The sequence below is a fragment of the Suillus plorans genome, assembly GCF_016647745.1.
Source record: "Suillus plorans strain S12 chromosome Unknown HD556scaffold_68, whole genome shotgun sequence".
Taxonomy (NCBI): Eukaryota; Fungi; Basidiomycota; class Agaricomycetes; order Boletales; family Suillaceae; genus Suillus; species Suillus plorans.
The window spans coordinates 122,721-148,968 of NW_024537452.1; the positions used below are offsets into that span (position 1 = coordinate 122,721).

Below are 26,248 nucleotides of genomic sequence, written 5' to 3' on the forward strand. Positions count from 1 at the left end.
CATTCGGGCATAGGTTCCCGGTTCACAGAAATTTTCACGGCTTCCTATTATGGCCGTGCGCTCACGACCGACGTCAAGTTTGAGATCTTGACTCGGATGTTTTGATTGGTTTGGATTGATTGGCATGGCGTACAATCGCTCGACAATGAAGCATGAACTAGAGACCCCCTAGCCTTTAAGCTTTAGGCCTTTAGGCATGAATTCGGATAGGATACATGGTCGCCACCATCAAATCCCAGTGTGCCCGCGGACCACCAACTTGCAGTCGATTGCGCAGTATTGCTGTGGTGACCAGCATGAACTATCAGCAGAAAGAATCAATCAACAGTCTTGGAAACGTGCCGTTCCAGAATCAAACCAAGTCGGGGAAGATGCCCAGGCCATCAAGAAGAGGAAAGACCGAATATGCAGGTTACTGCCATTCAAAAAGCGCTGAGTCGAAGTTGTCCTAATCCCTCGAATTATGTAATCAATTAATTGATATCGATTCCAAGCGCGCATCACAGTGTACTTATAGGTAGGTCCAATGCATACTACTAGGAGGTGGCATCGAAGGTGAGCGCAAGACGATGTCTAGTGTTGGAAGGACTCATCAGGATGAATGCGAGGGCATCCGTTACGCACCCGTTTGACTCAGCAGCCGAGTGAGCATCCGGATGTTTCAAATGCATACTCTTATTTTTACATAAAAACAACATCTGTAAGAGTCGGACTCAGATCTCTGAGTCCGACTATGAGAGATGTGCGTCCATTTTCTCATCGCATCTATGTCTTCGTAACGAGCTAACGTACACTTGGAATATATTTCTGCCTAACTCACCTCTCCCTGTACTACTACTCATTCGCCTCTCATCTTGTTATCTAGCATTTATTTACACTATCATCATTCGGGCCTCGTTCGGACCCAAATTTCTAGGTTCCTTCGAACGACCTAGGTTAATCAAAAGTCCGGACACCCTTGCGCCATTCACAATGAAAAGACCCCGGCCCGGACTCTGCTCGACATCTTCGTTTCAAGTTAATGTTGCAGCACTGCACTGCCCGTTGCACTCATCACTCGTTTCACATATGTACTATCACCCCACATGCATCGATGAGTGTTTAGTACTTTTAATAGCGCTCGTCATATTCATATGTAATCACACTTAGGCGCCGGTGACCCAAACCTTCAAGTCTTATCATATATCTCAGTTCACCACCCATCTTTTACTTGTCTAGAGTACCCCCTTCCAAGCTCTCGCTTTTTATCCATCAATGTGCGACAAGTGACTGCCACGTCAGCAATGAAAGAAAAATGAACAAAATACAAATTCACAGCAAGAGATAGAGGAAGAATAATGAAATCCATGCGGGCCGCGTGGTTGTGAATATGTGAGGGTAGTACCTTTGTTGCGTAGGAAGGTCCGAGTGATAGAGCAAGGTCATCATTTCAAAATTTGCCCCAATTCGGCCCCCTGCTCGGGCAGCCACTAGCCTACTAGTATAGTACAAAGTAGTAGTTTGTTCATGTTTTTCCCTCCAAGATTGTCGCCCATCAACCAATCATGAAAGAGGAACAACTGAGCAGTATCATGATGCGCCCACTACTTGCGTCGAGAGAGTGGACCTAGCCCTTTTATCTTCAACACGCCACATATCATAAATCTCTCCATACATCGCTGCGACTTCGCTACTTTGATCCAGAGAATATATTTTCCGAAAATCTCGTAAGAGAAGTGATGATAAAGCAATTCCGTAATCTACGAGATTTCAGACGGCACACTCTCAATACGTAAGGGAAGGGAAGATAAAACAAGTTTCTCAACCCATGAAATCTCAGACGACAGGCTCTCGGTAGTATTGGTGATGGCAAAACTTCGCTCTCTGTCTACCTGGTTTCTGGCAGCCTTGGTGTCGTCTTGTGCGGCACTCAATGCTGAGCTTGTCCTTTCAAACGCCAGGATCGCCCCCGACGGTTATCCAATAGAGTATGTTTATTGACCTGCGGTTGGTTAACATCTCATACCTGACAAAATTTTCCAGTGCCATTGTAGTCAATGGTCAAACCCCCGGACCAGTCCTCTCTGCACAGAAGGTAGTGGTCTCTTTATGCGACTGTCCCTACCAGGAAGATTTACTCCATTAAGGGCGAACGCTTTCAAGTGAATGTCACAGATATGTTGGTGGATGAATCGATGAATATAAGCACGACCGTTGTTAGTATCTTCTTGTATTCTGGGACGGCGCTGATTTCGCTCCAGCATTGGCATGGAATCATGCAGCATGGGTCATCCCAGATGGATGGAACGGCCATGGTGACCCAGTGCCCCATCGCGTCTGAGGATTCGTTTATGTATGACTTCACGCCAGCAAACCAGACGGGCTCATATTGGTGAGAAGTACGTTTTGCTTGACATATATTTATTTACTGCTCGTGTATCAGGTATCATTCACATTTCTCGCTCCAGTACTGTTGGTAACTTCATTCTTCACTGGTGCACACAAATCTCACTGTTGATGCAGGCGAAGGTGTGAGAGGAGCCTTGGTCATCTATGACCCAGAGGATCCCTACCAGAGCTTGTATGACTTTGATAACGGTAGGTCTAAACCTTGACTACATGTGTAGTTGAATGTGCTAACGACAACATAGCATCAACCATCATTACTCTTGTGGATTGGTAAGATCATCAGCACTTTTACTGCTTTGATTGAATCATCTGGTCAAAGGTACCACGTGAACGCCTATGACGTTGGCTTTACCGACAATCCCTCCTCGACTCTCATCAATGGTGCAGGGCGTTATCCAGGTGGTCCACCCGTACCTCTTTCAGTCGTGCAAGTCACGCCAGGAGTACGCTACCGTATTCGGTTAATGAGTATGGCATGCAAAACAACCTACGTGTTTACGATCGACAGCCACGTTTTTACAGTCATCGAGGCCGACAGTGAATACACGACGCCTCTGGAAGTCGACTCGATCCAAATTCTAGCCGGGCAACGGTACTCTTTCATCCTGGTTGCAAACCAGCCGGTCGACAACTACTGGATTCATGCGATGCCCAATTACGATACCACCTTTACAGGAGGTCTCCACTCTGCGATACTTAGATATGATGGTGCTCTGCCACTAGACCCCATCTACAGAAATTCCACTTCGAAAGCCCCTCTATTGGAACAGAACTTGCATGCGCTGGTAGACCCCGCAGCCCCTGGTGTCGCGGAGCTTGGTGCCGCAGACGTGTCGCTAAATCTAGAATCCGTATGGGATGACAACTTGAGGTTTCTCATCAATGGCTACACCTACACCTCGCCCTCCACGCCAATCTTACAACAAATTTTAAGCGGAAATTTGGACGTTTCTGATCTGCAACCATATGGATCGGTTTACACTTTGCCTGCCAACAAAACCATCGAGCTTTCTATCCCCGGCGGACAGCCTGAGGGACCGGTAGGCGATGCTAATACCCCTTTACGTTACGTCTCTCATGTACCATCATTCTAGCATCCTTTCCACTTACACGGGGTGAGTATCGCTTGTTATATCCTATTGGCACTCTAGTTCATGTATTGCACAGCACAGCTTCTCTGTGGTAAGAAGTTCTGGAACTGAGGTCTACAACTACGTCAATCCTGTACGACGCGATACGACGGGCAATGGTGAATCAGGTGACAATGTGACAATTCGCTTTAGAACCGACAATCCAGGGCCATGGATCTTTCACTGGTACGATCCTGAAACTATTATTGTAGCTGGTTAATTCAAATAACATCTTCTAGCCACATCGACTTCCACCTGGAACAGTAGGTGTTGTCTTGCCGCTAGGTGACTATCTGATTCAACTTCTTCAGGGGTATGGCTGTGGTCTTCGCAGAAGATACCAGTGATATTGCGTCAGGCCTGAACATAACAAGTAAGGCTCGGAACTGATATATTATATCCTGACTTTACTCATGGTTTCCGTAGGCTCATGGAAGCAGTTATGTCCCACCTACAACGCCTCGGCACCATCGCAACAAAGCGTGGAGCAGCATCGCCGACGTCATATAAAGCGCCGAATCGGTCACTGATTTTGTGTGCAGCCTTCGAATACCAGCATACCTTATTCGATTCATCACAACTAACCTGACGGGCCTCCCTATCTCTAGACCTTAGAGTTCATTCGTTTACAATTTCCTGCGCTATATCCCGCGCTTTTCGGTCCTTACTCCTGTTTGTTCTTGCTCCGTCACCATTCTATTTAAAGGACTTGTTGTTTACCCTTTGTCTTGTCATGGACGTGTCTTCATCATCTGCTTTGCTATCTCCATCTATCTTAGTTCCTCCCGTTTCGCTTGTTGTAACAGACCAGCAGATAATCAATGGTTGTGTGTCTGTCATATCCAGCCTGCCTCGAAGACTGTTCGAGTATCACGGAGTGTTGAGGGCGCGGTTTACCGCTGCTCAGTGTCTGTTCTGAGTTTCCGTCTTTTCGTTGCCAATTTTTCAATGATGGCTTCAATGTTTTGGTGTGCTCATTCACTGTCAGTAGGGAACTGCACGGGTAAACCCCCAGGTATTGGAGGCCATACCCGCACCCGCACCCGGCAAAAACCCGTACCCGCTCTGACGGGTACGGGTTTTCGACAGGTACAACAAGCTCAGACCCGTACCCGCACCCGTGCAGGGTTTACCCGTGGGTACCATAGGTATCACCGCCAGTGCTTAGCACATATGTCCAGCACACGTCAGTGAATGCTGACGTGACTCGAACATATGTGGATGGCACAAGAAGGAGGAGTGGAGGCACGGGCAAATTTGCTGGCGCGCGCTGGGCATTCGCGCATGGTGTCTGTCGCATTGGGAACGTCGCAAACTGCAAACGGTGGGCGACAACATGGATCAGCATGGCTCTTGCTCGAATGAGGATCGACGGACTCACAGTCTGCAAACGGTGGGCAACAACTCGGATCAGCATGGCTCTTGCCTGAACGAGGATTGATGGACTGACCAACTGTGAACAGTGGGCAACGACTTGGATCAGCATGGCTTTTGCTTGAATGAGGATCGACGGACTCATGAGAGCGTGCACTGGATGTACAAGAGGGTGGATTGGAGCCATGAGAGGGGTGCGCAGGATGTACGAGAGGGTGCGTGCGATGTATGAGAGGGTGGAGGTCTGAGAGGTGCGAGAGGGTGTGCCGGATGTACAAGAGGGTGTGCGGGATATGAGAGGGTGCGCGCAATGTATGAGAGGGTGCAGCGGAGGTCTGAGAAAACGAGCAAGGAGTAAAGACAAGCAAGAATAATCAAGGACAACTCACATGGCAATAGACTTCAGCTGTGGGACTTGACAATAGGTGTTGTGTTGAAGAAGATGGTCTGATAGTACCGGTTGAGTGTCATGGCGTCCTTTAGAATCTAACAAGAGCAAACAATATAACATAAGCATATGCGCCAAAGCGTCAAACAAAGAGTGCAAACCTTGACTGATACCCACAGCGCGGGTACGGGTAGGGGTAGGGGTATCATGATCTCAGACCCGTACCCGTACCCCAGTGGTACCCGTACCCGTGACCCGTGCGGGTTACCCGTACCCGTGCAGTTCCCTAACTGTCAGTGCTTGATACTTGCGATTATGTGTACAACCTGCTGTGTGTCCATCTGTGTATTGAAGATTGTAGTACTTAACTTGCTTTTGTCTGATCTGCTGTTTCTGAGATGTAACTTTACTCCTGAACTTCTTCCTGAGCCTTTTGTTCAGTTAAGCACATATACCATCAGGAAAACCTCCCCTGCTAATTTCATCTAATTATAAGTAATTCTCAATAATTAGGTGAATTTCAGATAACTAGCATTTTTAAGAGATTAGATGGATTATGTTACCCTCCCAATAATCCGTTGATAATGGTCGATGATTTTAATAATTTGAAGGTATTTGGAAGAATATCTGCCCTATTGTCTTCACAATGCAAAAAATGTGTTTGAGTTTACCATGTGTTTTGGTTAGGATAAGGCTGCTATTAGGATCCCAATCATGCTGATTTAATTGTACGAGAAGCAAAATATGCATTTGATTAAATCAGGGTATCTAGTAATAGGTAACATACTATGACTATCAAGCAGATGTATATGGCAGGTATGTCAAGCAATAAGTATATCAACAATGGCAGTACCAGTGAGCACGCCAAGTCAGATATGATTCTGTGAGGCTAGTTACATCAGCAAAAATGTGAGGTGCAACATAGCACTATGGATGCTACAGGGCGTCCATAGCTTGGTTGCAACCCCCCCCCTACATAGCGCTATATACCTCAGGTCATCTGATTTTTTGTGCGATATTGCATCCTGTACCTTGCACCTCAACTATAGAGCCATGCTATGTAGTACTCTATATCACTCCATAGTATAACATACCATGCAGCCAAAATCATAGCACAGGCAGCCCTTGAACAAATGGGAGCAATGCAGTCCATTTACTAGCACAATTTAAACAAATAGACAGTTATCCTACTCATGCTCGCCTTTGTTGTCACCATCAGACTCCTCCGTGGCATCACTCTCATTCCTGTCATTGCCTCCCTGCATATATTCCTGAACTGCATGCTCAATCTCATGATCAGATAGGTAGTCCCCATGTACAACCTCAATTGGATCCACTTTAGCATGTTTTCTGTAATGTTTGAGATGTGTGAAGACTAAATGATCGCAAGAGACTTACCTGCCAGTATCGTTGATTTCCTTGAGGATAGCGTCGAGGATCCCATGTTCTTTTGTTTGCGCATCTGTCATATCCCGTATTCCGGACCTACATCCGACAATATTCCCACACCTCATCCGGACCTTCGGACACCCTATCCATGTCTCCAGTCCTCTACCCATCCAGATCCCTGCACCTCTGCACATCCACATCTGCACATCCATGTCCAGATCCCTTTACCTCCGTACATCACACCTCCATACCTCCGCAGCTAGCCTGCATCATTCATCCTTTGTCCTATTGCCCTAATATCATATCCCGTATATCCACGCTTCTTGTCCGGACATCCGGTCCGGTCCGGTCCGATCCGATATACGATAAGCTTCCTAATTCAATTCCTGTGCATATAACGTTGACACAGCCTATTCCTCTATTCGGTATTCCTTGTCCTCGGTATCTCGGTTATACTTACTACCGGTACGCTTACTGATCCATTAACCTATGCTTCATTTCCGATTCGCGCTTGATAACTTTGCTTATGCTTCATACATAGCCTCGGACACTTGCTTACTGATCTTTCCGTTATTTCCTTAGTATATAAACTCTTGTATATGTCCTGTAGTGCCTCAGTCTGAATATCATATTAGTCCTCGCACTAGATCTCACTCTAAGTCCTCACAACAGTTCTAGTCTATCGACTCAGTCAATATCCATCTCAGGCCTAGGGAGAAATTCCCTAGGCCAGAGCTCCGCTTATCCGCTCATCCGATCCTCCGAAGTTTCCGGACGTTCGTCCGAAACTTTCCCGCAGTCCTCCGGACCTATTCTGCTTCGGACTTTGTCCTTGCAGCCTTTCCTCTGTTTGCTTCTACTTAGGACTTGTCCTAAGTAGCCATTACACGTATCCGTATCAGGACGAAACCTCATCGTGATTTCCGGAAGTTCCTCCGGAACTTTCCCGCACTCGTCCGGAAGTTACTTGCACTCGTCCGGAAAGTCCTTCCGAACTTTCCTGCGCTTCGGACATCCTTTGGACGTCCTTGGACTTTCTTCGGACATCATTCTGAAATTAAGGGCACATACTCGGGTAAGGGGCGCAGCGCACGAGCTGAAGCCAAGCCCCTCGGAATCAGTCCTACCCTTTGTGCACGGTCTTAACAGCATCAAACTTCTTAAGATTGGCAACATGCTTATCATATACCTCTTTGTACTCGCCGCCTGAAAAACTGATATCAGTCCGCTTGCCGTCAGCCCATTCATCGATACAGCATTCTGCCTGCAGCAAATCATGTTAACATGTAAATATACCAGTGAACCTGCATGACTCACTGCAGTATATAACAAGGCCAGTGCAGGAATGGGAAACGGACTGAAATACTTATCAAACATGATCCCTTCCTCCCTCTTGTTCTGGTACCAGATCAAATTAGCACCCTTTTGATTCAACCTCATTCGAAAGAGGCCACTGCGAGGGGTCTTGCTCTTTCTGTCTCCAAGGTCCTTCAAAACTAATGTAAGTATGCGACAGGATGCTGGACATAGTCTACTCACACAGTAACATAGTCCAAACTTATCCTTGAGGTCACATACGAGTCGGCGATTCTTAGCCTTGACAGATTCCCTGGTGCTGCAGTTGAACCCGTAAATGCTCTCCACAAGAGGTCGAAGCTTGGCTTTCACCTCACTTGTGAGATGCGACGTGCGACAGGTAATCTCGAACAAAAGATTAGGCAACATGAATAACACAGACAAATTTAAATTAAATACCATCTGGATGATCTTGCCATTGAATCCTATCTCAATGTCAAGAGAGACACAGGCCTCCTTCCAAGCTTCTTTTGCCCATGATACTTGAGTCATGCGATCTGGATATGCATGCTCAGATGCAAGCCATCCATGAAAGTCTCCAATCGCGAACTTGATAAGTTGCTGGACTGCAACTTTGTAATCACGAGCTGCCACACGTCCTTTGCTCTTGCATATCTTGCATGGGAGCCGCTGGTCATGGTGCTGTGGGGAAGATGAATCCTCAGATAGGTCTTCGGCATTGCATTTCCGTTTGCAGTTGAGTGGCATATCACACTCATTGTCGGAAGATGACAGATAGCGGCCTGCATCCTTGTGAGAGTCTGCAAAAATATTCAGTGGCTATTCAAGTGACCGAACAGTACCTACACTCATCATCAGAGACATTCCGGTCCATGTATGTAGTCTCATCTGCAAAGTCATTGACATCAGCATCTCGAGTATCAATGAAGTCTCTGTCGCCATAGTGCTCCTCCTGTTCATTGTCGCTCAGGTTATTGTTGCAGAGCATCATTAGCTCTTTTGCCTGTGCAGCTGTGAGCTTGCAAGTGCCCATTGGCATCTTGACAAAAATGAGTAGATACGCAATGTTCAATAACTTAGTGACTCATAGTATTCACATGTCCCTGCCTATGCTCATTACGAAGGCTGCCGACAGCCTGAGACTTACTAATGTGACCATTGATGAAACCAGAGTCCTTAAGTGACTCCTCATCAGTTCAGGGCAACATTTATATCATTTTTGACATCACCTGGGTAAGAGTATCCTCACTCCAGCCACCAGACAGTCTTCGTGAAGTGGGGGTAGGTTGTGGTGGGACCTTGGTGAACCAAGGCTTCAAACTGAGTGGATTGACTGTCGCACTTGCAAGTGGCACATCTTCAGCTGTAAACTACAAGCCGGTGAGAGTAGCTAGTAGACTGACAGATCAGCATACCTGACTTCCATCACTGCTGTGCGGCTCCTGATTCTTGCGTGATGTCTTGGTGTTCTGCAAGAGGCCCTGTCGGCGACCATCACGCTCTTGCTGTTCCTCGACTTAATGTATTGCGAGTCAGATTACAGATGAAATTTGAACTGTAACACATACCTTGGTACAACGCTCTCTCTGAAGGACGGCATTCACGGCGCTGTCAAGCTATTCCTGTAGGAGGCATGATTGATGAGCGAGTCAAACAAATGGCCAGATTAAGATGATAAGGTGATTAAAAAACGGCAGATGAGGTTATCAGGAGGGACTCACCTTTTATGCGAATCCAGAGGGCAGATCAACACACCAGCTGTTACAAGTAACATCGGTCACGTGGCCCCCCTATCATTTTCCCTTCATCCTCGCCGTCACCATCTACTGGCTTGCACTCCTTTACCAGATATCCGTTGACCAGATTTTTGGAACCGTCCTCGTCCCTTGTCTCCACCCCCTCCTAGACCTTATCTCTGATAACGCACCCATGTGCACACGTGCCTTGGCACTATGACTTGTCGCGACTCATGCCACCAATGTGGCTTTCCTTTCCTGTTCCCTCTGACTCGCACCTGCTGTGCATTGTATCATTAACTGTTGGCTTGGTCCAACGTTCCTCGGTCTCATTCTGCATTCGACCTCCCATCACTAATCAGGCTGTGTTGCCAGCGTACCTATACCCTTTCCGTTTCCCCTTTACCCTTACCTACAGTACATCAGGAAAACACCAACTTACTTAATCACGACTTTTTTGGACTTTTTACTCCTTTTTCAAAAATGAGTGGGCTTTTTTTCTTTTTTTTTCTTAATTCACTGCCTGATCCAAATTTATGTGTTCCGATATGTTTTATCAACTTAAGAGACATGTTTAAAAACATAAAAACAGAAATTTGTTACCAGTAAGTGGCACAGAGTGCTGATTATGTTTAATTATGTTTATTTTCAAATCCTCTCCTGAGGTGGTAATCTTTACAAATTGTGAACTCCAACTATTGCAACAGTATGAAATATTAACAATAAACTATTCCTGATACTCAAGTTGGGACCAGGCAGTGAATAAAGAAAAAAAAGGAAAAAAAGCCCACTCATTTTTGAAAAAGGAGTAAAAAGTCCAAAAAAGTCGTGATTAAGTAAGTTGGTGTTTTCCTGATGTACAGTAACCCAGCCCTCAACCCTTTCCACCTAGTATAAGTAGTCGGTCATCTTGTATTAGAATCCCTAACTTGAATCTACTCAATCTTCCCTCGAAACCACTTCCTTCAAGAGCCTCTCAGCTCTTGTCTCTAGTACGACTTTCTTAGGTGCTCGTTGCACCTAAGTCTACCTCGATCGACGGTCATTGTTCGGACAAGACAGTCCTTACCTTGACTTCTGTGACTTCACGGACATCCGTCCTAGAAGTCACATGACACGCGCGTCTGTGATATCTGCCGACTCGTCGTCGCCAGTCTCACTTGCTATACCGGATCCTTCCGGTTACGTCACGAACGTTAGCGGACGACGCCCCTCTTAGGGCTCTGCATAACAGACCTATTTGAGTGCGTAACACCAGCTAACAACAGAAAACAAATCAACAGACTGATGCAACGCGGTTGTGAATCAACAACACGGTCATGCACAGTCACAAGCAGGAGTCACACCATACAAAAATTTGCAATGATGATCTGCATGGACCACCATGATAATAATTCTGAGACATGAGTGAAATCAGCTGAAAGATGTGATAATTGGATTTTTCGGGAATGTACGCACCTCTGCAATCAACTGGTATGATGCACCGCTGCAATTTCTGCCTCAAGGCAAACTTCAAATCTATATGAGCAGTTAGCATTCATATTGCCAATACTCCAGGATGCAGGCAACACATGGAGTCATTCCGGAGGCATACCAGCAGCAAACAACAAGGTCACTCACCAGCTGAAGAAGATGTGGTGCCAGATTATGAGGGGAGTTTTGATGGTGTGGCGGAATCCCTTATTGATGCTCCATGGAGGGAGCAGCAGCCTTATGTTGAAGAGGTGGAAGACGAACACGATGTGTGGATGCGTTATATTCAGTCATACCCAGGTCAAGTTGCAAAGACACTGGGCGAAGCTGAGAACATGTTCCGCACCATCAGAGCTGAACAAGAGGCTCTGGGGCTAGATCCGTGGGCGCCCTTTGCAAATGAGGAGGAATGGCATTTGGTGAAATGGTTGATTGCGAGGGTGGGTCAGACGGCCATTGATGAGTTCTTGAAACTACCCATTGTGAGTTCTCAATTTTGAAACAACAACTAAGAGAGACTTACACATGGACATGAACAGGCTAGCCATATGAACACTTTGTTTACTAGCAAATATACCTTAATGAAAGCCGTGGATCGGCTTCCACAAGGGACCAAATGGAAGTTGAAGAAAATCACTGTCAAGGGGAATGTGGTCACCAATGGTGGTCAGCATGAAAAGGAGGAGCTCGAACTGTGGTTACGGGACCCTGTAGACTGCATTCGAGAGCTGATGGGTAACCCACAATTCAAAAACATGGTATCATACGCACCAGAGAGAGTTTTTGCAGACGAGGAAGGCAAGACACGATGGTTTGATGAGATGTGGACTGGTGATTGGTGGTGGGAGATGCAGGTCAGATTGTTGCACAACTACTATAGCTATAAATTGACGTACTAAATACATTCTGACAGGGAAGGTTGCCAGAAGGTGCTGTGGTTGCACCAGTGATCCTCGCCTCAGATAAAACATCACTGTTGCAGTTTCGCGGTGTCTTAATAACCGAGGGTCTTATATAAAGCGTGTAAGAATGTAATGACACCACAATTACACTTGGATAAGACTTCTTGCCAGTCCTCGATTAACACGGTCTACAACTTTTCTAGTTTTCGTGGTAGATAACGTGTGAGTTCTTGGGAGGCTTGCTAAACCAATCAGGTGATCAACTTAGCCGGAGCTTTTATGTGTACCTCCAATTGCTTTGTCTAGGATTTGCTACCTAGATTCAGAACTGTGGTCTGAAGTACAAATAACTTTGCCTAGATTGCACGTTCTAGGCACTGAAATGAACTGGGTAGATTTGACCAAGGCACGAGTTGATCAAATAGGCACGAATAGGAGTAGAGACAAAGGGGTCTCTGTAATATCACGTTGACCAAAGACTGGTTGGTCAAATAGGCACAAATAGCACTGGTGAGACAATGGTCTCAAGAATAATCATGTTGACCAAGGCACAAGTTGGTCAATTAAACAGTAAAACAGGAGAGACAACAGTCTCTAAAATCACATGGACCAAAGACTGGTTGGTCAAATAAACAGTAACGTAAGCTTCTTATCGTAAGAAACTTGTATTCTCAAGGGATACATTTCCCTGCACTTGTTCTGCTACAAGTGGGAGATCTTAACAAGTGAGATGTCTTGTTCAACTGAGGGGGTTTCTCTGAGAAGAAAATTTCCTAGAAGAGGGATCTCTATTTTTTTGGGGGAGAATGGGCTCTCCTTATATACATTTTGTGTGGGAAAGTAATGTAGGTTCACAAACAATAAAATAAAGAGAGAACCAATCAGAATATTGGGTGAAACCCAATAAAAGTATAAAATACAAATAAAAGATGGAGCAATGACATCAGAGATGACATCATAGTGGAGCTAGAATATTCTAGAGCCTATGACATCATTATGACTTCATACATTACATCATAATTTCCAACAGAATAGTCTAGAACTTTCTGTGGAGCTATATGACATCATTATGACATCATACTCAGAAATAATATTTTCTGGAGTATCTGGTAGGTCATAGCATCCTAAATAAAAGAAAATAAAAGAACAATGCTAGAGAAAACAAGATACAAACAATGATACAAATACAATATGCAAGACACGGGCTTTTTAGATAGGTTTTTGTTAGGCTTTGAGCTTTTCTCAATGGTTTTCTCTAGCCAAAGTGAATAAGCCAAAGGTAAGGCAATACCTTAACCTTCATTTTACTTCACATATAAACTAGGTCATTCTGTGATTCCCATTTCACATATGACTTTTTCTTCTTCTTCCATATAAAACTTGAAATATAGGACCGAGGTTTGATACCAAGGTATGGGGTGACTAGTCTGAGGACTGTGCTAACAGACATAATCTTTTGAGGGTTATTCCTAGTAGTAGTTATGTCCATGCATGATTCCCGTATCATGCAGGACAGCGGCAATCAGGAAGTATGGCCTGTCTACCTGACACTTGGAAACATCTCCAAAGAGATCCGGTGTCAGCCATAAAAACACGCAGCTATCCTAATTGCTTACCTGCCTATCTTGAAGCTGGAGTGCTTCACATGAGACACCCGTTCAGCTGAACGTTACTGCCTATTCCACTACTGCATGACACAGGTGCTGGGCAGGATGGAGTTGATATGACTTGCCCTGATCAACAAGTCAGGCGGATGCACCCCATAGTAGCTGCATATATTGCTGACTTTCCAGAGCAGTGTCTGGTAGCATGCTGCATGGAGAATTGGTGTCCGAAATGCACTGTTGGACGTGACCACCGTGGAGATATGAGACCATCTGCATCCCGCAAACGAGATTCGATGGTCAAAAACTTGTGGCTGCACTCTTGGGGTGAGCTGAGTGGGGAAATATTTGAGAGTGAGCTAGGTCTACAAGCAATACACGCACCTTTCTGGGCCACTCTCCTGCACAATGACATATTTCAATGTATGACTCCCGACATCCTACACCAGTTGCACAAGGGTGTCTTCAAAGATCACATCGTTAGTTGGTGCATGGACATCATTGGAAAGGACGCACTCGATGCATGGTTCAAGTCAATGACATCATACCCAGGCCTGCGTCACTTTCAGAAGGGCATATCAAAATGAAAACAATGGACTGGAGCTGACTATAGGGAACTGCAACATGTATTCCTTGGTGTGATTGCTGGAGGAGTTGAGAATAGGGTGATTGCTGCGGTGCACGCTGTGTTGGACTTTGTTTACTATGCCCAGTTCCAGTCACACACAGAGAAGACGCTGAGCCACATGCAAGCCGCACTCACCTCATTCTATGCCAACAAGGACATGTTCATCGAGCTTGGAGTGCGGGAACACTTTAACATCCCGAAGATTCATTCAATGATTCACTACGCCGAGTCTATTCATTTGTTTGGGAGTGCAGATGGATTCAATACTAAGCTTCCAGAGCAACTTCACATTGATTTTGCCAAACGAGCTTACTGTGCAAGTAAATGACGCGATTATGTCATACAAATGACCACCTGGTTGCGACAGCAAGAATCTCTGCAAATTCAAGACACATACTTGCAGTGGTAGGCATCCCAATGTGCTGCTGATGAGGATTCAGCTGCCAGTGAACATGATTCAGCTATCAGCAACTTGGACTCTGACTCTCCTAGTGACCCTGGCACCCCAGAGCTGTTTAATGTCATGCCTCGTCAGATACACCGCTTCACCATGCTGATGGCCACACGTGGCTACTATCTCCCAAAAACTTGCCATTTTCCCAATACGCCAATTCAACGCTTGATTGACCACCATGGTGCCTCACTATTTATCCCTGCTCTCAAATCGTTTATCCGTGAGCACGCCCCAACCATCCAATCACATGGAAATCTAAATCTGCAAGAATGCATTGATGTCTACAAATATATAATGGTCCTCTTACCAGCTCGCCCCCATGTCAGCAACTCCAAATGTTTTTTCAAGGTCTGTGCATCACCAGTGGTCGCATCCAAAGACCCAAGGAAGCCGCTGGTACCAGCAAGATTTGACACTGCGCTGTTCATCGAAGAAAGAGCTTTATACAATGGCAAGGGGATATCAGGTGAGTAATCTTGTCTTATGTTGCCCATAATTTTCTGACTGGAGTCAGGGCTTCGTGTTGGAGAGATCAAGGCCATATTTACCCTTCCTTCATGTTTTGGTACATTCCCGCACCCCCTCCTTTATATTCATTGGTTTCGGCCGCTACAGACTTTCGATAACGATTTATGAACCTTCCGGCTGGTTAGATCGTCACGCCAGCACCAACTGAATGCTGTAATTCTGCCGGCTGATCTACTGCTTCATCCGTGCCACCTAATTCCACATTTCAGTCGCGAGGGAGTCATTGACAAGCCGGAATAGTTTTATCTGAACAAGTATATTGACCTAGAATTATTTGAGCACCTCTCATGAGCATTTTTTGTTGCAATTGTATTTTCAGCTATATTGCTATGATTGTGAGCGCATATGATACAGGATGCTATGTAGATGATACAGGGAGCTACATAGTGACATGTACCTTAGTTATATGCTATATTGTGCAACTGGGGCCATGTAGTGCTATATAGTGTGAGTGGGTGCAAATGGTACTTGACCTTTTTGCTGATGTATCATCCATCCCATCAAGATCGAGTAGCTCAAAGGCTATGTCTTGCTCTGCAGTATGTTCCACACCACCAGTGTACTTCAAATGCCTGTGGGTCCGAATTCAACATGCAATAAACAGCTTTGACTCAAGCAAAACTCACTGCACAGCCTCATAGATATCAGCCATCATGCGATGGAACTTCCTCAGCACTGTGTCCTTCATATTTTGCAAGAATTTGACATGAAAAAAGTAAGTTTCACTGAATTGATTGCCCGAAAAGTTAAACCTTGCTGGCGAACCCATTGGCTTCCACACAAGTGCTGCATACACCTTGAAAAAAAAATCATATGAGTATGAATTTGAGAAGAAGAGGAAAGAAATACTACAGTCACTATGAGAGCCACCAAAGGGATGGGAACCTCTGGACATTTTGTGTTGTTCTCAGCAAGGTCAGTGAAACACTCTGCAAAACAGACACCAATGGACTGAGAGCCATTAAAATGCGGCTGAAAATCTTGAGGCAGACTGGTTTGTGAATATGGTCATAGATGTCATATTCCTTAATGGCCTTCACCTACACCTGAACATGCAGAATATCAACACTGTGTTCGGTCTCGCCAGGGCTGCAGCATTCAATGCGCTCAGTTGTTTCAGACAAGATATCTATGAGAATATTGATGCCTCTGCAGAACAATTCTGTGACCAGTACAGCAGAATAATTTGAATGATCAAACTTATATGACATGACAATGTGAAGAAGGAGAGGCTTATGCGGTTATGCAACCTCATCATTACATGTAGCCAAGAAATACTCGGGCTTCTTTAGTACTGACTATGTAGTTAGATATCTATTGCCTTAATATATACTACCATATATTTACAAGTCACTATCAGTTCTCAGTTACAATTTGATCGCAGATCCATCGAGCATCAAGCTGCCTTAGGATATTTCAACAGACTTACTAGTAATTAATATAATTAGCCGCATCATGAGAAATTCAGCTAATTCAGATAATTCAGATAATTTGGGGATATTTAGGACAGGAAGGTTTTCCTGATGACATGCTAGCTTTCTCTTGTGCTAAACACTCTTAAACACTAGACTATGAATAAAGAATAAGACATGACTATGCATCTCTGTGTGTGCAACTCTTTTGCTAGCATTCATAAAGATAGACTTGAGTTTAAAGGGGAATAGTAGTTAAAAGATGAAACAAGAGATAGATGAGATGAGAATTGGAATAGACAACTTTGTAAGAATGTGACTTTTGAGATCTTTGAGACTCACTAGAATGCTCACTAAAATACTGGCTAACCAAAAATTCTAGATGAATTTGGCCAGCATGACCAATTGAAGCTTCAATACCAATACCTCCTGCTTGCAAATATGTCTACTATTCTGCAAGACCATCCAGTAGATGAGGGAAAGGTCAAGCACATGAGTCCAATCCAAAGATCATCATTCACTAGACCTGACCCTCAAATCTTCATTATATGGGTACCCTGGTGTAATGAGACAACAATTGCTGAACACTACACGAAGTAAGTAATCAGCAATATAAAAGTTGTGGTCTGACACAGCCTAGTCTGCTATACTTGCAAGACAAGTGCATTCGACCTGAGGGGTTCGCTGTAAGGTATTAGAATAATTAGTTATACGAAAAGGAAGATAGTCTGAAGCGTGGGAAACAAAGTCCGAAGGTAAAAATGTCGGGTCCGATGTTTTCGGGTTTCAGGTTAGCGGGTTTCGTCGGGTTACATCGGATTAGCGTCGGGAATGTAACGAATGTCGGGGATAGTGGGTTACTGTCAGTATTTTCGGAGTGTTTTGGATAATGAAAGGATGATATTTGCGGAATTCAACCAAGAACTATGAATATCTAATGACCTCCTCCTACTCAGAGGTAGAAAGGTAAATAAGTAAGTAGGAGGCATGCGAAATATATAGTGTCTATGTAGAATTTTGGAGTGCTATAGGTGAAAGTAGTAGCGGTAATTTCGGGTCCGATGTCCTATGTAATAAGACATGTGGTACTGTGGACATGTAATAATGCGGTCTACTGTGTTAGCGATGTGAAAACAGATAACTGCACACCTAGTGGGGATAGATATGACAGGACAGGACATAGGGAGGACAAGTGCACGGGAAAATATCGGGTCTGATGCGTGGGAAACACTGGGTCCATCGGATTAGCATCGGACTACATCGGGTTAGCGTTGGGTTAGCGTTGGGTTAGCGGATAAACATCGGATTGAGTGGGTAAGTGTCGGATAATATTGGGAAGTGATTCGAGTGTTTGACATGCATTGGGAATTAGCTGAATACGTGCTCAGCATGAGCCTGAGTGCTACACTGGTATAACATATCACCACTCACTCTGTGGATGTCTGCATTATATTCTACAAGAACAAGAAATCTTTCACTACCTCTAGAAGTATATAGTGAGATGGTCACATGGGAGCTAGACAAAAGGTGTGAATCTCAGTATTTGAATTGAAACTCTATACTAAAAAATCATGTACTTAGACAAAAGGTGCGACTATATGACATTAGACTTGCAGGTAAACAATACAATCTAATAACTCACATCTCAGTATTTGGATTGAAACTGAGATGTTCAAATACTGGAGCTTGGGCTTTTAATGTAAGTGCCTAGGAACATTGATATAATATAGAATGAAGTGAAACATTGCAGGGCATGAGCTGACATCAACATATTGCTTGTCTTGGCCCAGTTTGGATGTGCTCGCCTTCTACACCTCTTCTTATGCCTGTTCTTCAGCCGTTGTGTTCTTCTCTGTCTCAGATCTGTCAGATTCCAATACTACTAACAATAACAACTCAAGGGAGCATATTTGTGGGAAAGACAAAAGAGAGATCTACCAAGTATTAGTTAACTTGAAGCCCATCTTTGAGAAGGACACTGAGTATTCAGTATCATATGCTGAGGAGCCGAAAAATTTAATCTGGCCATTAACAATTGTGTAGCTATGTAAGTTGTTTCTACTATTCATAATTCATAGCTACTGATTTAATTATTCAAAGTCTCAAAAAATTGTTCAAGGAGCAGCTTGACAAATTCCATCAGACTGGTGCTAGCATCACTTCACTTAATGAAAATGAGGTTGCTAATCTATACAGTAAGTCTGTTTTTTTGCTATTTTTTTTGTATTTGATTTACCTTATTTGATTTTCAGAGCAAGTATTAGTCAATTTTCTGTGGTATGATCTACTGCACCTCTTTCTATTTTCTAACCCAACATGTAGCATCAAAATATTCACCTCCCAGCCGGTAGTTGATCATGCAGTAGACTTCTATATGCTCATTCATCCATGTAGAGGGACTGGTCCCTTGGCTCACCAATATGCTTCTAGCCCTCAGCCCCCCCTCCTTCACACATTTCAATCCTTTACAGCACCTTCTCTCTCTCCTGCAGCACCCTCAAAACTATCTGCTAACGTACCCCACTGACGGACTCGGCGAGTGAGCTTTTGCCCACTGAAATTCAGGTTAAGTGTAGCTGTAGACGAGGGACGTGACAAAAAGACGGATTTGGTCGCCAATTACAATGATGGATGGTAAGGCGATCAACGCATCAGCACTGGAAGGTAACGTGAGCGATCCGAAGTTATAATCAAATCCATGATCACTCACCCTATGGATCGGAGGTCAGCCATCATCTCCATAAGTTCCCTGAACCTGCGGGCATAGTCGGTGGATGATGTATCCACTTCCTCCCATGTATCTGCAGGGCTCGATTGAGACTTCCGTCGAGGCTGCTCTTTTGCGTGATAAGTACACAAGTTAGGGAATCCTTCAGCTTCAGCGAATTGTCGTATTCCAGTTGCAAGAAGTGTCACTGGATGTATGTGACCTCATTGTAACAGCACATAAGTAAGGACAGGCTAACCTCGATCCGGAGCAATGCGAGCATGTTCAGGGATAAAATTGCAGCAAAACCCCCGATATGCACGGTGCTACAAAGGCTTATCAGACGCAACAGTACGCAGTGACCAGTCACGCAGACCTTCAGGAGATTGGTGTGCGTAATATTGAAAACCTTCCAATAAGACTCACTCACAAAATGTAAAGCATACCAAGTGTGTGATCTCGCGTGTTTAGCAGAGTCGACGGATCTTGGCTACCTGGTAAAATGCTGGCCAGTAGGACTTCTCTGACATCTTTGGATGCGCAACTCCCCAGATATTGGTTTAATTGGGAAGGACTTGACGTTGAAGTCATGGTCGCGACAATAGAGGTGGCACTGTGAGTTCCCGACGCATTGCCTACATAAGATCGTGGAGCAAAGTGTGATCACGATCCAGTTGGATGACGAACATTTTCGGTTTTCTCCATAGCTCCCCCAGGAACAATCCTGAACACCTTTACTGCGACCTGATTGATATTAGATGGACGATTGATGAGCTTGGGTAAGTGGTCAAACAAACCTCTGTTGTGCCTTTGCTGTTCTTGATGGCAAGCCAATACACGTCGCCAAAGGATCCGGATGCACATGGATGTGCGAGCTTCAACTTCTCAGAAATCCAAGAGAGAGCATTTGCTGAGGGAGAGGTGATATGTCAAACATGTACAAATAAGGTAGACGAGCGTCAATCGTCCATGTCATAGTCTAACGATCCTGAATGAACTTACTACAATATAATATCAATGTCTTTCCAATCAATACTTTCACTTGTTGAGCACAGTAATTGCACTGATTCCGCCTTTCCAAATCAACCTACCTCGGTGTTCAGCATTCGATAATGTTCCGGCATGAATGATCATCGACCTATAATACCTCTCGCTTGGACTGCTATTCGTGCTAGTCCCGTTTGTATTAGCTGAGGGTCTCTTCACTGTCCACCTTGTTTAACAATTATTTGAGCTTCTGCTCTGGGTCGAGTTTTCGCGACAAGACCATCTGTTCTGGAGCTTAGGATTTCCCCGCCCTTCCTCTGATATCGAGGCGGGACTATCTGAGCAATAAAAAAAATCACCTCATATCATTCTCAACAATTTCACAATATGAAATGTAGCGGTAGAATTCGTTGGAGGCCGAGTTCCGAAACAGTTCTCACTGTAGGATTGAAATGTAAACGCGGTGTCCCCACAAATATGGATCCAAATTGTTAGAGTTATTGTATTACGTGCTGAAAATTGCATGATGGTAGTTTTTGTGAGCTGATTATGCCTTCCAGTACTCGCCGAAACTTTCACAAGCAGGATCGCATTTTTAACACATTTTTAGCGTGTTTGCCGTTGCCATTGACGTGGATGAACACGCAAGGACACACCGATTGTTACATCAAAAAATTACGGCTACGGCTAGTTAGTTATGAGTGGAATAATGTTCGGTTGAGGATACCTGTTAAGAACTCGCTAACTCGCTAATACACAGTCGAGAAAATGGTGGTCTGAGAACTGAGTAACTAAATAATTGAGCGATTAAATCGTGACAATTTGGGAATGCCAGCTACCGGCTGGAATGATCGGACCGAGATAAGCTCCATTCTGAAAGTTCGTAGTAGTCATTTGGTATCAGTAACCTCTCACAGTCCCAACTCTCCCCCCAAACCTCATTGTGATGAAGGCTTTAAGTCCTAGCCCCGTCGAAAACGCACGAACCTTCAACATTGTGCAGGTAACATCAGTGCCTTGTACACAGCGGCCGTCTTGGTTCGTTTGAGATCTCGCTTGAAGTCAGTGACTTGATTTATGGGCTCTCTCTTCTCCTTCATGACACTAGGCTGGTGCTGGAGGTGACTCAATCAACAATCCTGATAGTGATATGAATAATGATCCTTATGCTGATGCTGATGATGATGATGGTGATGGTGTTTTCTATGCCCCTCTTGGCAATGCATTGGATGTATTAGATGGAGACTTTAAGATGCATGATGGTAACAACATTGGACAGGAGTTCAACTCCTCCTAGCATTGTTTCATCAGCCTTGATAATCTTCCAAAGGTGGTGGGCTACAAATAGCAATACATAGCTTCTCTGTCTTACCCTCATATAGACAAAAACTCTTTTGCTTTTCTACAAAAGGTACAAATACCTGTATATTAAAGTTGTGCAGCATTCAGTTCTGCCTTGCCTAGCAGCCTAGCACTGTACAAACCTACATCGTCTAGAATTATGCATAGCTACTCCTCTCCCTCAATCATGAGACCCTTATTGCTCTATGTCTTGTCTGACTATTATGTGTCGTCAATAGTATTCCAAATGTTCCTTTCTATGAAGCTCAAAATGCTGTGAGCTTAAATAAGAAGAAGACTTCAATGGTAGACATAGAAGGCTCTTTACCTCACAATATATCTTTGCCCTCATTCTAAATCTTGTTTCTTTAAATATCCTATACCTTGTCTGCATTTCCTGTGCTTTCTGCATCTTTGGCTGCATGTTTCTGCATTTTTGATAGCCTCAGATATATCCCTGCACCTCACATTTACCTGTCTGCTATTTTCCCATGCTTAGGTGCAGTCTAGACAATGACTCACCACCATGCCTACTCATAGGTCCACTAGAAGGGCACAATATGCTATTGTCATGATACCTAATCAGGATAGTGATAGTGAAGATTTCTGTGAAGGAGATAGCAAATGCAATTCACCATCAAAGTTTTCTCTGCTCACTTTTGTTTATCATTCAATGACTATGGGGAGAATTTTGCATATATAATTACCTAGGTGTTCTTATCTGATGATGACAGTGATGCAGAATGCTGGGTCCTGAAAAATATACCTCCAGAAGGCACTAAGGCACTGCTTTGCTCCCTTGCTGGTTTGCTAGAAATACATAATCTACTATCACCACAGCATCTCATCAGAGAGGCATTAATATGTAAGTTAGCACCTAACTCATCAACTCATCAATCCAGGCCACAGTACAAAAACAATCTTCAAACACTGCAGGCATTTTTCCATTTTCCTTCATTAAACATCCAAAAAACATCGATTAAGAAGATAGAAATTTCCTTTCATTTTGCCTGTCAAAATATTGAAAAAAAGGAATTTATGTATCAATGATTTTCTGTGTGTGGGACATCTGTAAACTCATCAAGGGCTTGGCCTATCCTTCATGTAATTATATAGTTTCCAATGATGTATCTGAAAGGATGCTTCATGACTGCTAGTGTGTACATATATTACCTTAAGCTGCTTCAAAGGGGAAGAGAACATAGGCACCACTAGATTTTCATGTCTATTGCCAAGTGCAATCTATGGATGATGATAATGTCTATGCACTTTGGCTAGCCATACCTTCCAACACCTCCAAAAGCACTGCTCCAAAGTTTTGGGTCCTTACTAGCAGAAAAACTATATGCAGATCGGTTGTTATGTAGGGCAGGCACTACATTTTACACTCTAACAATGTACTGATATTTATCATACTTGACTAATCCTGAACTTCAGTGAAACTCAAAACTGGCAAGATACTTTAGCCAACATTTTATGGAGCTTATTGAGCTTACCGAGTTTTTAGGAAATTACCTTGAATACCACTAATTATGAGGAAATAAAACCAGCATCTTAATTAAAAGCTTAGCTTACTCTAAGACTATACTATAATAGCATATTTTGTTTTAATCCTGCATCATACTTATGGTGAGTACCTTAATAGCAAAGAGGTTGGTTTTGAAGTCACATATTTTAATTAATTCAATTGTGTTTAACTTTTATTTTGATCTTTATACAAAAATACTACTATTAAGTTAGAATTAGAACTAAATATGAACTAGCTTTCTGAGCTCCTATAATTAAACTTAATTGGAATAAGTGCACTCACTCTATAAAAGGATGGACCACAAGCCTATAGAGTATATATCTTTGAATTATAAAAATAAGAAATATTTATAATATACTACTCTGACTTATTATGTACTGTTGTAGTTCATATATTCATCTTAGTTCTGCATACTATTGCACTGTTATTATAATATTACAATACTGTATTAGGCTAGTTATTAATTTAGCTATACTATTTAAGATCTTTATTCTAAGTGTGTTTGTGCATTCTAGTAAGACAGTGCAAGTAATCAATTAATAATAGTGTACCACTAGCAAAAGAAGAAAATACATGACAGAAGCATCCAAGTCATAAAAATGTGTAGCATATAGACTATGTAACTTGCAATAATAAATAATATCATAATTGTTTTTCATTTTACTGTAACTCTATCTCATAGCTGAAATGGTTTCTATGTTGGATCCTAATAAGCTATAAGTAATTTCTCAAATATCCGAATGGAGCCCTACAATAATTAAGCAAGCTCCATTTAGTGAGTTAGTTAGTTAGTTAGTTGGTTGGTTGACTACTTTAAGTGCATCAAGTACTGATCATGCTAGGCTAGGCTAGGTTATATTTTTAGGGCTCTCATACACTGCAATGCCCACATATTAATAGTTACCAGTAGTGACTTAGCTTAGTTTAAACTTCAACTACACTATGTACTCAACTGCATATATGCATGCAAAACAAAGCTTCCATCTGATGCAACCAATTTATTTGTAGCCTTCCCAGATGGCTGCATTGTATGGTTAGTTTCATTGTATAAATTATATAAGCTTCTTGTATATTATAATGCTGCATTTATTTTGCCAACTTGAATGCTTTCAAATTAGTTCCTCAAGCCTCTGTATATGCAATTATTCATGTCAATGTGACCCCAAAGATTCAAATTTATATTTATTTATTTATTACTTATTATTTAGAATATCATTATATATACCTCTAAACATCATCACTTCCTTAGTTTATTAGATGACAAAAAACTAACATAGAAATACTATACAAGATAGTATTATCTCAGTCTAGTTCCGTCAGGTTCATAGTACTATATCTGTAAACTCTAACTTTAGGCAACTAACTCATTCACTTTGGTACTAGAGTTTTAAATAATGCAGATAGAATTAGTTTATAGATATTTGCATGATCTATCTGTAATAGACAGAATAATAGGTTATAGTTGAGAAACATTTGATTGCTGCAGAATAATAAGTAGTTATCATTTTGATTATCAGAAAAAGATAATGTGATGGAGCAAAAGCTATGGAAGAAATAGTGGACCTTATTTAATAGAGATTCTTCCATATACTGTTCTAGCTTTTGAAGGACTTTTGAAGCCTCTTTTTCTATATCTATTATAGAGAGCTGGTGATGTTTATTAGCCATAGTGACAGTTTGACCATTAGTATTAAATATAAACCCAAAGTTTTGGCCTTTCTTGAATATGACAGGGTAGTATTTAAGTCATATGTTTTCATTCTATTTAATCGATGCTCCAACTTTATACTACTATTATTTCTGGACCTTTGTAGATTAGGTATTGGTGGTTAATAAATATTAGACTGACTTATAATATCAATCATTATTCAAGTAGAGGGAAGCTGTTCTCCAATACTTAGGAGTCAAATCTGATATTTCATAGTTCTTAGTTAATATCACACACACCTATTAGTTTCTGACATCCCAAACCTAAACCCAAAATCTGAAACCTAAAACCTAATAAATCCAACACTTTCAGATGACATTGTTTCCTATGTTCAAAATATTGATCTCATACTCATCACTAACCTCTAAGACTATTTCCAAATCACAGACTCCTGGGTTGAACATACTTGTCTCTTAAATATAGCAGACTAGGCAGTACAAAACCACAACATAAATACATCAGTTTGAGGCCATCTTTATATAGCCCCACTCTGTGTTGTATCCCTATACCAAAACAAACCAGTAGTGATATACACAAGTTTATTCTATCAAGGTTAGACTCAAGAACAGATATCAATAGTATCTGGTGCTTAAAGTCAACACTATACATAGCATCCACAGGAGTCAGATGAGTATTTGACAAATCATCTGATATAATATGTAATGTTAGTGGTTCCTATATATTAATCATAGCATGATTGTTCTACAATGATCTATAGAACAATAATATCTACTGTCTCAGGCTTGGTATGTTTGAAGAGCAGTATATCTGTGAAACATATAAATATAATACTCTGTCCACTTATTATAGGAGCACTGAACTGGGCCAATATAAGAGCTAGCATGGCTAATACCTAATCTTGTTGTACAAGGATCTTAATTCCTAGCTAGGAAATGCAAAATTCTTTATTCTTTCGGTCACTAACTAACTATAAAAATATAGGCATAGATGACTTTATTGTCATTTCAGTCTAGATATATAATATTTGAGCCAGCCTCCTTGATGGCAACAGCAAAAAAATAGAAAGTATGGATCCTAGCATAATGTCATATCCCATATATCCACGCTTCTCATCTGGACCTCAGACCTTAGATCCGATCCGATCCATTAGATCCATTTCCAATCCGATATATGATAAGCTTCTTAATTCATTTCCTGTTCATATAACGTTAAACACAGCCTATTCCTTTATTCAGTGTTCCTTTACTCCCAGTATCTCGGTTATACTTACTACTGGTTATGCTTACTGATCTG

The 26,248-nt window shown here is 42.7% G+C and overlaps 6 protein-coding genes across 6 annotated transcripts; 4 read left to right on the forward strand and 2 right to left on the reverse strand.

The window, feature by feature from the left end:
• Positions 1 to 1,516: 1,516 nt before the first annotated feature.
• Positions 1,517 to 4,366, forward strand: HD556DRAFT_1403600 (laccase). The gene is made up of 13 exons (XM_041303889.1): positions 1,517 to 1,967; positions 2,023 to 2,074; positions 2,127 to 2,195; positions 2,241 to 2,371; positions 2,423 to 2,451; positions 2,503 to 2,577; positions 2,631 to 2,658; positions 2,708 to 3,428; positions 3,483 to 3,503; positions 3,556 to 3,704; positions 3,758 to 3,781; positions 3,830 to 3,891; positions 3,945 to 4,366. The coding sequence occupies exons 1-13, from the start codon at positions 1,846 to 1,848 to the stop codon at positions 4,046 to 4,048; spliced, it is 1,587 nt and encodes a 528-aa protein (XP_041155672.1). The 5' UTR covers positions 1,517 to 1,845; the 3' UTR covers positions 4,049 to 4,366.
• Positions 4,367 to 4,647: 281 nt separating this feature from the next.
• HD556DRAFT_1447843 (uncharacterized protein) lies at positions 4,648 to 5,079 on the reverse strand (the record flags this gene model as incomplete). Its single annotated transcript, XM_041307345.1, has 2 exons — positions 4,648 to 4,833; positions 4,900 to 5,079. The coding sequence occupies 2 exons, from the start codon at positions 5,077 to 5,079 to the stop codon at positions 4,648 to 4,650; spliced, it is 366 nt and encodes a 121-aa protein (XP_041155673.1).
• A 1,388-nt stretch (positions 5,080 to 6,467) lies between these two features.
• HD556DRAFT_1312036 (uncharacterized protein) lies at positions 6,468 to 9,760 on the reverse strand (the record flags this gene model as incomplete). The annotated part of the gene is made up of 11 exons (XM_041300608.1): positions 6,468 to 6,630; positions 6,679 to 6,698; positions 7,859 to 7,933; positions 7,987 to 8,157; positions 8,209 to 8,370; positions 8,425 to 8,786; positions 8,833 to 9,025; positions 9,216 to 9,356; positions 9,402 to 9,502; positions 9,555 to 9,572; positions 9,742 to 9,760. 11 exons carry the CDS (start codon positions 9,758 to 9,760, stop codon positions 6,468 to 6,470), a joined length of 1,425 nt encoding a protein of 474 aa, XP_041155674.1.
• Positions 9,761 to 11,293: 1,533 nt separating this feature from the next.
• Positions 11,294 to 12,213, forward strand: HD556DRAFT_1447846 (uncharacterized protein; the record flags this gene model as incomplete). Its single annotated transcript, XM_041307346.1, has 3 exons — positions 11,294 to 11,677; positions 11,735 to 12,049; positions 12,109 to 12,213. 3 exons carry the CDS (start codon positions 11,294 to 11,296, stop codon positions 12,211 to 12,213), a joined length of 804 nt encoding a protein of 267 aa, XP_041155675.1.
• A 953-nt stretch (positions 12,214 to 13,166) lies between these two features.
• On the forward strand, positions 13,167 to 15,419 carry HD556DRAFT_1312038 (uncharacterized protein; the record flags this gene model as incomplete). Its single annotated transcript, XM_041300609.1, has 7 exons — positions 13,167 to 13,206; positions 13,357 to 13,376; positions 13,609 to 13,675; positions 13,798 to 14,233; positions 14,315 to 14,649; positions 14,791 to 15,249; positions 15,298 to 15,419. The coding sequence occupies 7 exons, from the start codon at positions 13,167 to 13,169 to the stop codon at positions 15,417 to 15,419; spliced, it is 1,479 nt and encodes a 492-aa protein (XP_041155676.1).
• Positions 15,420 to 17,164: 1,745 nt separating this feature from the next.
• HD556DRAFT_1312039 (uncharacterized protein) lies at positions 17,165 to 20,408 on the forward strand (the record flags this gene model as incomplete). The annotated part of the gene is made up of 17 exons (XM_041300610.1): positions 17,165 to 17,319; positions 17,514 to 17,585; positions 17,680 to 17,697; positions 17,847 to 17,934; positions 17,993 to 18,037; positions 18,112 to 18,133; positions 18,211 to 18,250; positions 18,305 to 18,339; positions 18,373 to 18,422; positions 18,767 to 18,770; positions 18,802 to 18,918; positions 18,976 to 19,070; positions 19,195 to 19,262; positions 19,289 to 19,357; positions 19,902 to 20,045; positions 20,138 to 20,209; positions 20,261 to 20,408. The coding sequence occupies 17 exons, from the start codon at positions 17,165 to 17,167 to the stop codon at positions 20,406 to 20,408; spliced, it is 1,242 nt and encodes a 413-aa protein (XP_041155677.1).
• Between the last annotated feature and the right edge of the window lie 5,840 nt (positions 20,409 to 26,248).

What these genes read in the sequence shown, in the direction of transcription:
- HD556DRAFT_1403600 (XM_041303889.1), top strand. Translation starts at nt 1,846, where the DNA reads ATGGCAAAACTTCGCTCTCTGTCTACCTGGTTTCTGGCAGCCTTGGTG. An exon ending in AACCAGACGGGCTCATATTG is followed by an intron (nt 2,372 to 2,422) that starts GTGAGAAGTACG and finishes CTCGTGTATCAG; the next exon opens with GTATCATTCACATTTCTCGC. An exon ending in ATCATTACTCTTGTGGATTG is followed by an intron (nt 2,659 to 2,707) that starts GTAAGATCATCA and finishes ATCTGGTCAAAG; the next exon opens with GTACCACGTGAACGCCTATG.